The sequence below is a fragment of the Histoplasma capsulatum genome, assembly GCF_000150115.1.
Source record: "Histoplasma capsulatum G186AR genomic scaffold supercont2.1, whole genome shotgun sequence".
NCBI classification, from domain to species: Eukaryota; Fungi; Ascomycota; class Eurotiomycetes; order Onygenales; family Ajellomycetaceae; genus Histoplasma; species Histoplasma capsulatum.
In genome coordinates this window covers 2,804,164-2,817,975 of record NW_025544801.1, presented here as the reverse complement: position 1 = coordinate 2,817,975, position 13,812 = coordinate 2,804,164, and the positions used below count along the sequence as shown (strand labels likewise).

Here is a 13,812-nt window from a genome sequence, read left to right as displayed (position 1 = left end):
AAACCACCTGTTGGCGCGGGCATTGCATTTACCACTTTCTATGCCTAATGCTTCATCTCTCGCCAAACCAAGGTATATTCTTGTATTTATCTAACTCTATATATATATGCAACTGATCTGTCAACCCTCTCCACTTGTAGCTGAATATCAATAATCTTTTGCTCGGTTTGAGTTGTTCTTCGATTGGCTAGCGGACATCTTGACTTATGGCCCTGTCAAGCATGCACACCCAAGATATAAAAGAATTGTTTAGTTTTGAAACCCACAGTTAATTAGACAAATCTGGGTTCTTTTTGAAAGCATCAAGAATTAAGCTTAATGGGAAAGGTTTCAATTTAAGAGGCTCTCGTACATAAGTGAGTGGGCAGCAACATGCTCTAACACCCTAACTAAATCTGATTTTAAAAAAAATGTCCAGGAAAGAAGATCGGTCCACTGAATGAAACTGAGTTTCCCAAGATGAGGAATCACGGATTTATTATCAATTTCTGGATTCAATCGCCGCCTTCTGTTCAATTTGTGATTTCCTAGTTAGTTAAAAAATTCCCGAAAGATATCAACCCCTCCAGGGAAGCACCCAAAAAACAACTTGTCGTATGTTATGTTCTGTCTAACAAAGTGCCACCATTCACTTCCGTCATCTTCCATTGACTTTGGGTGAAATCGACTTAACCCAAAACTTCAATCCGATCACCCTCTCTATCTTGCACCACAGTTTCAATAGTCTTCGCCTGCCTAGCGGCCCAATACCGCCTGGTTTTGAGCCATGTATCATCAAGGGGCTTCGGGAAACCGAACTCGATTTGGTTTTGGTAGATATATTCGACCCACAATGAGTACAGTTTGCTGCGTGGTATGTTCATCGCGACACGTTTGATAGCCACGCGGAATTCATCGCGCGATTCGTCGACAGAGCTATAAGACGGGAAACCAGTATAGTTTTCATAAGTCCAATCGTTCAGGAGCTCAGCGTGAGATTTCCATGGAGCAGTCTTTTGGGGGATAAAGGTTTGCATGTAGGAATGTTCCCATGTTCCAACGCTCCAGGGTTCCGCGATCGTCCCGTAAGTAGAGGGGTCGAGAAGAGAAAGGACAAAAAGCCAGCTCTCTTCGATTGGCTGGTCTGGTCTTCGCGCGAAGGAAAGCATGGATTCTTCGAGAATGCGTATGTTGTCTTTCTGCTCAACCAAAATCTCGTTGATCTCATTTTGGTTAAAGTAGGGCCCATGGCTATTTCCATATCCCCCGCAGCAAATGTGTTTCATACCCATCATCGCGAAATTTGCCGCCCGCACTAGGTCGGCCAAAGCCGCCTCCGCAGCCTCTTTGCCTTGATACTCTTTTAACATCAACAGCCACTCTAATGCTATAAGATGTCCGCGCCAATCATCTCCATAAAGTCGACGTAAAAGCATTGAGCCTGGTGAGCAACCATTGACCGAACATGGACATCGGCATTGGTCGCGAGCGAATGGGTCAGCCCCTCGAGATAAACACATTGCCATCGCTTCCAATTTCACCGACAAGAATTTTAGGTTTTCTGAATCGTCAGTATACTTTGGATAAGGGCTGCCTATATTTTCGCAGATAATGTGCATTGCTGAAGTCCCACGATTGTTTTGTAGGTTGACGTCGACTCCCTGCGCGATAATAGCTCGATATGCTGTACTATCTGACCTACAGCGAAAGTCGAGAGCGTTCATCAGGGGACTATAGCCCTTATCATTGAGTTGGTTCGTCTTCGTGAATCCAGCCTCGAACAAAGCTCGTACTTCCTGCTCTGTGCCAGCACAATGAAGAAGTGTAATCCCAGAATTGCTCGTTACATCCGGGCTGACACCTAATTGAAGCAGAATATTCATGCCAGGCGGCGGCGGAAATGGGAAGCGAGTAGGATTTTCCAACCACTTAGCGACATAGGAATTCGCCAAGCCTCCCACAGCTTTCTCCGGGAAATCTAAGGCCGTTCGTATATGCGAGAAGAAAAGCCTGAGGACATCCCAGTGCTCCGCACTGAACGCATGGTGTAAACAGATGCTGAGAGGATCTTCTAATTCGTCAGTAGAGAGCGGGATTGTTCCATATTCAAGCAGAAGCTTTGTCGATTCAACGGAACCATAGGAAATAGCATGGCACAACGGCGTTGCTCCATTGCCATCTTTAATTTCGACTTGGGCACCGGCTTCAATCAGGCGCAGCAGTTGGCATGGTCTGAGCACTGCCATATGTATTGCCGCTTGCCCGAGGGAGTTTTTGGCATCAAGAGGTATCCGACGTTTAATGCAGGTGTCAAGTTCAGCAGCTGTTCCAGCTAACACGGCGTCCATAAGCGGCGTTTGGTTCCAGGACCCTGTCATAATTTCTCGTTAGACCAGGCACAAGCACTGTCATATCGCCATGAAACTTACCGGAAGAATGTTCGGCGCATTTCTGCAGTAACTTCAGATAAAAGAGATCATAGTATCGTAGGTAGCTACCCCATTCCCGCTTCTCCGGGTTATCAAGTAATATTTTCATGAAATTTACAGCATCATCAATATCTCCTATGTGTAAATTCGTAGCAGGATCGCCTGAATATGGTAGTACAGAATTCTCCTGTGGGTAGCCTATAGAGCGTATCCTAGAAGTCAAAAGTTAGAAGAGGTCAGGCAGTGGAAGACAATCTGGATCGATTAGGCTTACGGTAGGCTGGCATTAATTTGCGCACCCGATTCATTTAGTACCTTCAGGAACTCCCGTCGTACTTCAAAATTACCCACGCCTCTAAAATCCAATAATACCTAGGTCAAATATTAGTAAATTACATTTAACGTGGGCGGAAAACTGATAGCTCCATACCTCTGCCCAAGATTTGCCGTCGGGGTCAGCGTCATAGGGTGAGGCACGACCTTCTTGGAAAAGTCGTTTCAACAGCTCAACTCCTTTTGACAATTCCATGTAATGATTGTCGCATTTCCAAAACACCACGAATCCAGGAGAAGTGCGTTTCACCAGCCCTTGGAATCGTAGAGATGGACATAATGTGTAACGCTGTGGTCCCCATGATAGGTCCAATGACATCGAAACAGCCCAGGGAAGACAGAAACGGGAGAGGTTGATGATTGCTGAGTATTGGCGAATTTTTTGACTATAGGGAGGTGCTTTATTTTGCCTCCGCACGATTTTGTCATCATCCATTTGGTTCTGTGTCTTTTCATTTCCAGACGAATAAGTGATCAAGCGCGAAGAACCTGGGAGCAAATGGTCGCCACGAAGTTTGTCCATTTGATGTGCAAAAACATCGAGTTGACAGAGCGAAAGCGTCTGGTAGCATTCCGAAAGCTTCGATTTCAACGCGATGATCTGTTTCTCATGCATAACTCCGTATACAGCTTTCCGACTTCTGGTCATTATGGAATTGTCCTTTCGAGGAGTGGATCTCTCGAGCATGTAGTCGAGTTCTAGCATATGAGCGGTGTACTCATCAACTAACGATTGGAGGGCGACCGTCATCGGAGGGCTGTAAGACCCTTGATCTAAAAGAATCTGAGTGTGCTGCAGTCTCCCGAGAAAAACTGGTAACAATACTTGGATCTCGTGAAATGTTTTCGGCGAGTCGTTGGAATCTCCAAGGAATTTGTAGAGGCGGGTGGAAAACTTCGCAGCAAAATCAAGAAGCTGAACAATGGAAGACACTGCGCCAGCAGCAGCCAGGCCTTCTGCCATTTTATCCCAATAAAAAGGAAGCTTGGGATCCAACCAGATTTGTCAGTTGAGGAAATGATGTCTTTTATATCAAAGGCACCTTTCCATGAAATCTAGGATTGAAGGAAGATCGCTTGTAGAATATAAAGTCATAGTTCTCCCGCAAGGCTTATAGTAAGGCAACAGCCGCAGAACTGCAATACTCCGCATGCAGTACTCCGCATGCACTGGAACTCTGCATGAGCCAGTAAAATGATGGCGAAGCTGGTGAAAAATTGCGCCGCATTCTGCTGCAGACATGACCAATGTTACCCCAGCGCCCAAGGCTGATTTCCCTATGTAACGCATGATGCACAGCATGTGTTAAAAGAACTTCGCTTTCTTGCTTGCTTGCCTTGAGCATGGGCTAGTTAAGAATAGTGTAAGGAATTTCCCCGTTCGTCCACGTACATTTACATGTACTAGTTCTGAAGCCGATCGGTATATGCCGTTGGGTAAGAGGTTGGTCCACGGAAACAACCTTGAGTCAGATAATAGGCCCGGATATCACTTCCATACAAGTCCAATTAGACACTCTTTTAAGGAAAAAGGCAATTAACTTGCTTCATCACCATATCCACCTTTCCTAGCAGCCTGATAATAGATAAATCTGCCTGGTGAGTGCCATGGGTAACTGGAATATTCCTGGCGGGAAGGAGACGGTATCTTCTCAATTGGCATCACATCGTGCCGTATCTGGCTCACACACAACTGGTGATTCCTTGGCCTTCGTTATTTGGCAGGGAAGTTCCTGGGATATTCATATCCATGTTGTTGGCGGAGAGTCGATTACCGCTCTCTTTACTAGTATCCAGTATTGTTTCCAGTGAAAGAATTTCTCCCTATCCAATGGCCGGGATGGATTCTATCTGGTCCGAATGTATTCTTGGGACCCAAATACAAGTATAATGATGGAAAAATAACAGGCGATACCGTGTCCCGGATGTATACGCAGTGCCGGGTTTAAGGAGAGAGGCGACCTCGGGTGTTCATCACGTGATATAGTCTGACTAGTTACAGTGATATACAATGTCATGTCATAAGTATTGACAACCATCACAGTAATCATAGTGTCTCTTGTTGTGACAGCAAGGTAGTACTGGTTGCCAATGCTTATGATCTAGTACAGTATCTAGATATCCAGTGGTCATGAGTGAAAATCACTAGCAGAGATCAATCCAGTTATTGAAGAGTTAGTTAACTGCTGAATTATATAATATTTCTTATTCAAATAACTAGTTAGTTAACTATTTGAAGCAACAAATACTATCTCTTTCTAAAGAACTACTTCCACTGCACTTATTCATAGACAGAGTTCACTTTCTTCTGCTTACATCTCTTTTTACGTTGATAGTTGAGGCATTATGCGCAGTCGCTACCTAGGTATTCCGACAACCTAGAGCCAACCGTTTAATAGATAGAGTTTATATCAAGGTCGTGGTGGTTCCGGCCAACGTTTACGGAAAGCTCAAAGTTTACCTAGGTGACTCAGAGAGCATTTCCGAGGGTGACGTGATCACCAACAGCACAAATTTTAAAAAGTGGAGATATATTGAACATATCTATCAACTAGCTCATTTTTGCAATTTAATTTGCAATTTTTTATAATTTTTATAATCCATGCAGAATACATTGTCATATAAATATATAGTTTGAGAGTTAATTAGAGACTTAAGTGCACAATGTATGTTGACAGCGGAAATATTTTATTGTGCTGGTATTTATATTCATATTACTAGTTGTAATTTTAATACACCTCTAAGTACAGATCTGCTAAAAATGAAGATTTAGGATGTCAACAAATCTTGTTACCAAGCGAGACTTTATTCCGAGCACTTACTAAGATTTTCAAATAATATGGAAACGCAATTCCGTTAGGTGTAGGTAACTCCGTCTTCCGCCTGATAGATTCCGGGGAAACGGGGGAGGATACAACATAAATACGCACCTTGCTACAGCCATGGCTGTTCACTTCTTGCACCGATTCTACAATCCTTAATACTATTACATTCTTTTATACATTTCCTCGTCGAGAAAAACCACCCAGCTCATTCTCACACATCAACAGCAACCATGAAGGCCTCAATGGTTCTTAAGATTTGCGCCATTCTCAGCGGGTTGGCTCAGTCATCAGTGAGTATTATTTGCATCATCATGTTTTAGCGGCCGATTGATTCTAACTCAAAAAACTTGAAAGCTCGCAACGGAATCCGATTATTCTGAGATTATGAGAAATCTCCAAGTTGATCCTAATGGGCTTCTCCATGTTGATGAATTCGGGATTATGCGGTCTTTGGATGGTGATGGCAAAGTTATTGATTTTGCAAGACTCGGTCCTTCTCATCTGAACACACTTGCTCAAAGGCGACCCGAAGAGGACCGAGAAGAACTGCTTGCGATGTGGTCAGGTGCTGACCACTCTATGATTGATGATGAGGAGATCTGGAATCCATCTGAAAATATTATGGCATCTATCCGTGAGCGGGCGGCGGTGGAAGGCTCCAGTAAAGTGCGCACATAAAAAAATCACCTTGCCGGGTGTGAGGATGTCGGGACCTGGTTTTGTGGTTCCAACTGCGGGTAGATCCAGATATCGTAAAGCTTAAGACGTAACGTGATTCCTAACGACCACTTGTAAACTCATTTCGGCTGCTTCAAATTAGAAATCTCAGCGAATACTTATTGAAAATATCTAGTAGGAAACAAACATTTAATAATTCATGTATATCCGTGGACTTCTTGAAAGGTTTTCTCTAGCAAATGATGTTATTGATAATAGTTGATATTTAAAAAACTTTGTGCAAACTTTTCAAATAGAATTCATAATACAACTGTATCTGTGTAATTACATTAGTTAGCATAGCAAATAGTTAAACTAGTTAGTTATTATAACGCCACCAGGGCCTGTATACCAATATTATGATTTTTCTGATAGTTAAATGAAGAATACTAGTAATTTGAAAAACACCTCATATAAAAAATGCAGATAAGAAAATACTCTTGATTTTTAATACACATAATATAAATTTATGGAAAATCAAGCATAAAAATATATATATTTAGTAAATGACTTAAAATTATCATGTGTAAATTTATTACAATACTCTGTGGTTCAGGTACAAGTGTCAAATATTGACAAGTCATAGTTATGCTCTTCCCACAGCGATCCACGTTAAGTTTGATTCAAAAGTTTCGTCTCAAACTAAAAATTTAAACTGAGATCTCCTTTCTAGTGTCAAGAATCTCTTGTTTGGGCCAGCGACAATACCTTCCAAGCCTTCTAGAGCTAGAATTATTATGGGAGTTAAATAATAACACCAACGCCTAAGCCACTAGGGCAATAGAGCTCTCTCACCATCAATGCCATGCTGGGATTGGAGAGACGAGCCAATTCAACCCCTCCAAACTATTCATACTTATCTGATCGCCTGATGGTTCGCAAGGAATTAATTTTCAAAGTGTAGAAGCAGGCTCTCGCATGGTCCAAAATTTTAACCCAACATGAGGAACAGTTCGATGAGCTCAAATAAAATTTTTGAATCACTTTATTGTACCCAACAAGAAAAAGAGTAGAAGATGTCGCAAATATACATATTTCTCATTAGGCACCGTCAAGCCCTTAAAACAGCCAATAAAACAGATAAAAGCCGCGAAAGTTTTCACCGTATACACACCCGCCATCCCTCACCATTTCTTTGTAAGTGAAAGCATTGCATGAGCAAGTGTTATAGATATAGCTCCCGCTCGCACCTTGATTGAAAATAAGGTCGTCAATGAAAATGGCGACCTCGATCAAGTAAATTTGGCCATTCCCATTAAGCTCCCACGGTAAACCAATATAAGTGAGAGGAGTTTATATTTCTCCCGTGCCTGTCTATGGGAAGTAAATGCTTGAAAGGGATCCTCGTAATCTCTTATAACTCAACAAACAATGGAATGTTAGTTTTCTAAATATTGTTGCTTGTTAGAGAGAATAATGAGAAATGAATGATGAATAAGGAACAGGAGTGTGGAAGTTTAAAAGACCAAATCCATCATTCATATTACTGAGACTAGATTGCTGATTGAACAAGTATTACTAGTCCATGACCAGCAAACTAAATCGATCCTAAAAAAAGGGGGGGCGAATGTCATGTCTCCATGCTGTGCTCAGCTATTTCAACACAAGTCCCCATCCATGAAGATGACCTCTACCGTAGGTTTTTCTCGCTACACGTAGAAAGATATGCACCGAAGCGAATGCCAAGAAATATTGGAGTGTCAAATGCCTTTGTCCTGGCTATTGGCCTCTAAAGGCAGCGTGAGCGTGTTCATAACCTACTGAAGAGTTGTGGCATCATCTTGCGTTTGTTTGTACATGTACCATAGACAAAACACGCGAGATGGATTCGATAAAGTTCGCAAGAAGTGTGTGTGACCTGGGGTGTTAAAATTGAGGCGTGCTTGAGTTTCACCAATTTCTTCCAACAATAAATAAGCTCTCTGACATGCGTTTAAAATACTAGACACAGGTCTGGGTATCATAGTATTAGGCACTTCACTTCCAGAAGTAAGTTGCTTGTGGGTACCTATGGAGCCATTGGTCTCTGGTAAGGCACTCCCCTTGCATAGTCAGGAAATGCGTGATATGGGCATTCAAATCTGGTAGTTAATCCAGCCAAATTAGCATGGTTCCTTATAATCCATGCGACCAATGTATATGTATATACATATAGATATATGAAATAAATCTCACCTTCAACCGTCATCTCCATTCTGGCCTGCAACGAGAAATGATCTCTGAACTCATGAACAGGATGAGGTGCTCGGGAAGCTGCGTTCCTATACCCGCTCCCTCATTAATTCTTTGCCCAGATTAACGTACATACAATACAAACATCATCAATGGAGTCTAAAATATTGCCCGTGCACGAACCTGCAGGAACGGAATATATGTAAACATCTCCTCGAACCTTCCTCGCAAGGTTCTGCAAGGTTTGAGAATTAGGGCGCATGGAAGCTCCATTCGGGACTTTTGTAAAACAAAAAAAAAAAAAAGGGGGGGGGGGCGCAAAATTAACAAAGGCTCCCAAAAGAATTTCTATGAATTATCCGGCCCACGCCAGACCTAGACGCATGACATACAGATATACGTTGCAGGCCTTAACGCCCTCGGTATCACTCTCCCATCCTCCAAGAGGAGGTCAAACGGTCCATGTGGCGGCATTGCAGGATCCACATGCGGACGGAGACGAACCGCCAGGCCGAAGTTGAGGCGGAATATCTGGTAGGGAAAGCGAGTGAAGGATCGGATGAATCTGTTGGTGAGTGCCATTTTATTTTTATTTTTATTTTAACACTTTTCTCTGATTTTTCGTGGGGGGGCCCCCCTTTTGGGCATGAGAAAGGAAAAGCATGCAACGAATTGGCAAAATAAGTGGCAACGAACGATGGGTTCGGCTCCGTTGCCAAGCCGCCACGCGCGGCTGTACCTGTTGGTTGGGCGGCTAAGGAAGGAGGTTCTGGCCTTGCTTGTCAAACTTGTTCTCCTGAGTCAGGCTTTGGAGGCTAACTGTAACCCATGGTTAAAAAAAGAAGATTTGATTTGTGTGCCTAGATAGCTCGCTAATATATTTTTATTTTTTGTGGGCAACGTAGTTGAACATTGGTTAGAAGGGGAAATCAACCACGTATCATCATCATCATTGTTGTTGTTGTTGATATTTAACACACATGCTCCCCTCGCTTCCCTCGCTTTCCATACTTGCACTCATATTTTATAATATAAGAACGGTAACTAACTATAGTACATAACATAGTAACTAATTTTAAGTTGTAGTTAATAATAATAACCATACAGCGATTACCAGTGGTCATATAGTTACAATCATCAATCTATTTTGTAGAAATATGGAGAGTTAGCTATAATAGTATGTAGAGAGATAGATATCTACCATAGATTCTGCAAATAGTCTGGAGATAAAATATATTATATATATATATATATATAGATAGAAGGTCACTTATAGAGACTCAGGAGATATAATATTGGTGCTATATTATAGATTTATAGATATAGATATAGATAAAAAGCTCAGCGTTTATCATAAACAGAGATTCAGCAGAGCGCTGACAGGTAGTTAGGCAGATAGATAGAAGATCTAGTTAAAGCTAGAAATTGATACAACAAAATATAAGCTCCAAAGATATGAAAATACAAAGTGATATACGTTTTATACAAAGTATCAATCGATAGAACTGGAACACGGGACAATAATAATCCAGGTCATAAGTCAAAGGGGGAACATGTAGGTTACGGAAAATTTATTATCCCCATTAGTTATTATATAGGAGGGAGGGGAGAAGAAAAGACTGTAAAGCAAGAAAGAAAGAAAGAAAGAAACTCAAGCCGCGAAAACCGCTCCCCTCAACGCCGATGCGAATGGCAGTAAGAATAACTAACTAATAGACATCGATGACTTGGAAGTTTACAAAGGCGCCAACAAGATAACCAAGTTAACTAGTTTGTGAGAAAAAGGAAAGAGGAGGGAGGGGTGCTGGGGTGGTTGGAACTCCTTTCACTAGCTTACCTTTCCAGCTACAGATCATAATAAAATATAATAATGATAATAATAACGATGGTGATAGTTAATAAAAATAAGCCTAGACGATAACATAATACCCAACGGCGGGAAGAAAATGTAGTTAAATGTAAAATAGAAAGTACTAGCAGGAAAGAAAAGAGAGAAAAGAAAGGCAGCTAGCTAGCCAGCCATGCTTCATCCAACCAAATTTTTAGTCGATCATAAGCATCATTATCATTGCCATTGCCATTGCCATTGCAACAGAAAAAAATGAAAAGCAGGAAAGAAGAAAGGAAGCAAGATCTCTACGCAAACGTACGTGTAAATAAAACAAAAAAGGACCCCAGACGTAGCATCTACATACCCCCGTACATATATATTTATATTAAAAAAATTAAAAATATAATATTAAAATAAAACCAGGCAACCCAGTTTTAGTTCCCGGGTGGAAATTAATAGGCTGGAGGGCCTCCTTGGTGATAAGAGCAGACAGATAAGAGAATGAAAACTTCTTTTTTGAAATCTAAGGGGGCGGGAAGCATATCGCCAAGAAAAAGGGGGGAAAGGGAGGGAGGGGAACACAGCAGGGGGTTGGAAGGTGTAAGATAGCTACTTAAGATAAAGCAAACTCGGTGCGGCGGCGGAGGAGGTGGTGGAGGAGGGAGGTGTTGGTGCTGCTGTTGAGCGAAAGTAGGCCGGCCTGCGATGAAAATAGAAAACAAAACGAAACCATACGGGAGGGGGAAGATGGAAGGTGATATGTACATGTTTCTGTGTAACTAGGTGGGATAGATCAAACAGATACCTCTCGGGTAGATAGATGAATAAATGGATAGATAGATGCAAAAGGAGTAGTAGGTATTTGGGGGGCCTAGGGAGCGAAGGATATGGGGGAGCATAAAACATATATTTCATCATCCGGCAGATCGAACCAAGATCAAAATCAAAATCAAAACTAAACCAAATCAAATCAAATCATCCTCGTTCTTCATCTTCAGTCGTCATCATTGTCATTCGTCACACGTACATCGCCATCATCATCACATCATCATCAAAACAAGGGGTTGAGTAGGAAGGAGCGGGGGAATATAATAGTATCAATACCAATACCGAATTGATTTTTTCTTCTCTCTCTTTTCTTTTTTCTTTTTCTTTTTCTTTTTCTTTTTTTCCATCACCGGAAATCCAACTGAATAGGCTTCCACTGCCCACTCACCGTTCCACAGTGCGGACACCCACGTCGACTTGCCAAGCGAGCTGTTCGCCCGCCCCCACCGCCAACATTATTCCCATTCCAATTCCCATTCCCATTCCCATTCCCGTTGCCGTTGCCGTTGCCGTTGCCATTACCATTACTGTTACCAGCATCCTCCCCAGCACCATTGTTCCCATTATTCTCACCACTACCCGCTGACGGATTAAGAATGGATGCCGGCTGCCCCGCATTAGTCGTCTGCAGGGCTGCAATGATAATATTGACACACTCGCGACACACGCCGCAGATACAGTTTGTGCAAGCGAAGCAGTCGCGGACGGGCCAGGGGCGTGAGCAGCATGCGCAGTAAATGTGTATATCTTTACTGCTCGCGCTGATGGCGGGGGCGCTAGCGATGGAGCTAGTGCTGGTTGCGGACATGGGGGTTGGGTTTGAGAGGCGGTGGTGGATGCGGTGGTGTGTGGGTCGGTCCAGGAGGTGATGGTGTTGGGGTTGTTGGAGGTGATGGGGGGGATGGTGGAAGTGGTGGTGGTGGTTCTGCAGTTGTTGTGGGTGGGAGGAGGGTGGGTAGGAGCTTGTTGCTGGTAGGGATCGTGGGGGCTGGACGGGGCTTGAGTCTGAGTGCGCGGAGGTTGGGAGGCCGGTGGAAGACATGTGGAAGTTTTTGCCGGAGACGATGGAGGAGCTGGAGTCAAGGGAGGATTCGATGGAGGGGAATGGTTCTAGGTCGTTGTCTAGGCTACCATGGGGTTCGTACGGGGGTGGTGTAAGGGCTTTTTGGAGCGGGGAGGCGGTGTATGAGACGGGTGGTGGGAATTGGCGATAGTGTGGTTGTGGAGTGGGTAGGCCTGGCGCTGATTGGAAGGCTGGCGGGACGGAGGAGCGGTGCTTCGTTCCTGAGGGGGCGGAGGTTACGCTGTTGAAGGAGTGGTATGGTGGCGATTTGGGGATCTGTTTAAGGGGACAATCAACAACCCAGTGATCAAGGCGGAGGATGAGAAATCATTATCCAAAATTCGTTCTTACCGGAGTCACATCGCGATCATCAACCTCCGTCGCTGAGGTCGCAGCTTCAATCAGATCCTCCCACCTCTTCCCCTGCACCCACGCGGCCGTTTGCGGTTCTGCCGATAACGCCTTCCTGTCATTCAGACTAGGCCTACGCCCAAATTCCTTCGATCTATTCCGTTCGTGTTTGCCCTTGCGCGCAGATTGCGTCAGCGAACCTTTGCGAGGGCGTTGTAACCTCTCCCGCCGCTGAATTGGTGGAAGCGTTGATGATCGCCCAGGTGGGGAGTGTGAAAGGATGGATGGTAGCAGTTCTCTAGGCCGGGAGGACTGGAATGATGGTATGGAGTCCGGTTTGAAGTGGTCGCGGAGTGGGGGAAGCTCGATTGAGGAGCGCATTCGTTCTCGTTTCATGTCGACGTCAGAATGCATATCCTAGTATGTTATTGGTTAATGGTTTGGACTGGTTATTGTATATGTGCTTCTTTATATGTTCCAAGCAGAAATATTTACGTAGGGGCGCATATGATGGAATTAGTCCAGATGCAAAGAAAAAGAAAATTACGAACCGGCTCAGAATCCCAATCGGAGGTCAATCGATGGTGGTGGAGTTGTGCCAATGCGACAGCTGCAGTGGCAGCTGCAGGGTGAGCTTCGTCAAGGGTGCGAGGGGTCATGGGGGAGCTTCGATCGGGCCCACCGAAAATATCTCTATCGCCGGGATCGCCTAGAAAAAGTGGCAACCACAAAGAGACAGGAAAAAACCATCAGCAAAAAAAAAAAAAAAATAAAAAAGCAAAGGGAAAAAAAAGCTATAACAGCAGTTTCAATGCAAAACAAAAAGTGGGGAATGGGGGATTAAATACGAACCAGGACCCCGCCGGGGATGTGAGGTGTTAGGAGGAGGCCTCGACTCTGGAGGGGTAAAAATCATCAACCGGAAGCTCTCTTCGGTCGCCGGAAGCTTGGGGATGTAGTGGCTGGGATGGGCACGGCGGATGTGTTCCTGCATAGAACGGTATCGCTTCTCCTAAAACAGCCAAATGGAACAAAAAAGAAAGCGAGGATCGAATTAGTGCCGGTCAAATAGAAGTTAATTAAAGGATAGTTCTCATCTGGAGCTTATGACCGGGAATAGATAGGCATTTATGACGTGTTCCTTTATTTCCCTTTGCTTTTTCTGTTTCATTTCATTTCTTTTTATTGGGGAGGGGAGGAAGGGGAATCGAAGATAGAAGAGCTGAATGTTGTATTATATAGGAGCGGTGAGGTGGGAGGGTGGGGCAGAGGAAGCTTGCTGGC

The 13,812-nt window shown here is 43.7% G+C and overlaps 4 protein-coding genes across 4 annotated transcripts; 1 reads left to right on the top strand and 3 right to left on the bottom strand.

Moving 5' to 3' along the window:
* Positions 1-453: 453 nt before the first annotated feature.
* Positions 454-3,705, bottom strand: HCBG_00911 (uncharacterized protein; the record flags this gene model as incomplete). Its single annotated transcript, XM_045427961.1, has 4 exons — positions 454-2,350; positions 2,409-2,620; positions 2,683-2,780; positions 2,839-3,705. 4 exons carry the CDS (start codon positions 3,703-3,705, stop codon positions 669-671), a joined length of 2,859 nt encoding a protein of 952 aa, XP_045291936.1.
* Positions 3,706-5,704: 1,999 nt separating this feature from the next.
* Positions 5,705-6,659, top strand: HCBG_00910 (uncharacterized protein; the record flags this gene model as incomplete). The annotated part of the gene is made up of 2 exons (XM_045427960.1): positions 5,705-5,856; positions 5,921-6,659. 2 exons carry the CDS (start codon positions 5,797-5,799, stop codon positions 6,242-6,244), a joined length of 384 nt encoding a protein of 127 aa, XP_045291935.1.
* A 1,601-nt stretch (positions 6,660-8,260) lies between these two features.
* Positions 8,261-9,037, bottom strand: HCBG_00909 (uncharacterized protein; the record flags this gene model as incomplete). The annotated part of the gene is made up of 3 exons (XM_045427959.1): positions 8,261-8,364; positions 8,588-8,734; positions 8,848-9,037. 3 exons carry the CDS (start codon positions 9,035-9,037, stop codon positions 8,261-8,263), a joined length of 441 nt encoding a protein of 146 aa, XP_045291934.1.
* A 2,423-nt stretch (positions 9,038-11,460) lies between these two features.
* On the bottom strand, positions 11,461-13,522 carry HCBG_00908 (uncharacterized protein; the record flags this gene model as incomplete). The annotated part of the gene is made up of 4 exons (XM_045427958.1): positions 11,461-12,453; positions 12,529-12,945; positions 13,080-13,138; positions 13,381-13,522. The coding sequence occupies 4 exons, from the start codon at positions 13,520-13,522 to the stop codon at positions 11,461-11,463; spliced, it is 1,611 nt and encodes a 536-aa protein (XP_045291933.1).
* Between the last annotated feature and the right edge of the window lie 290 nt (positions 13,523-13,812).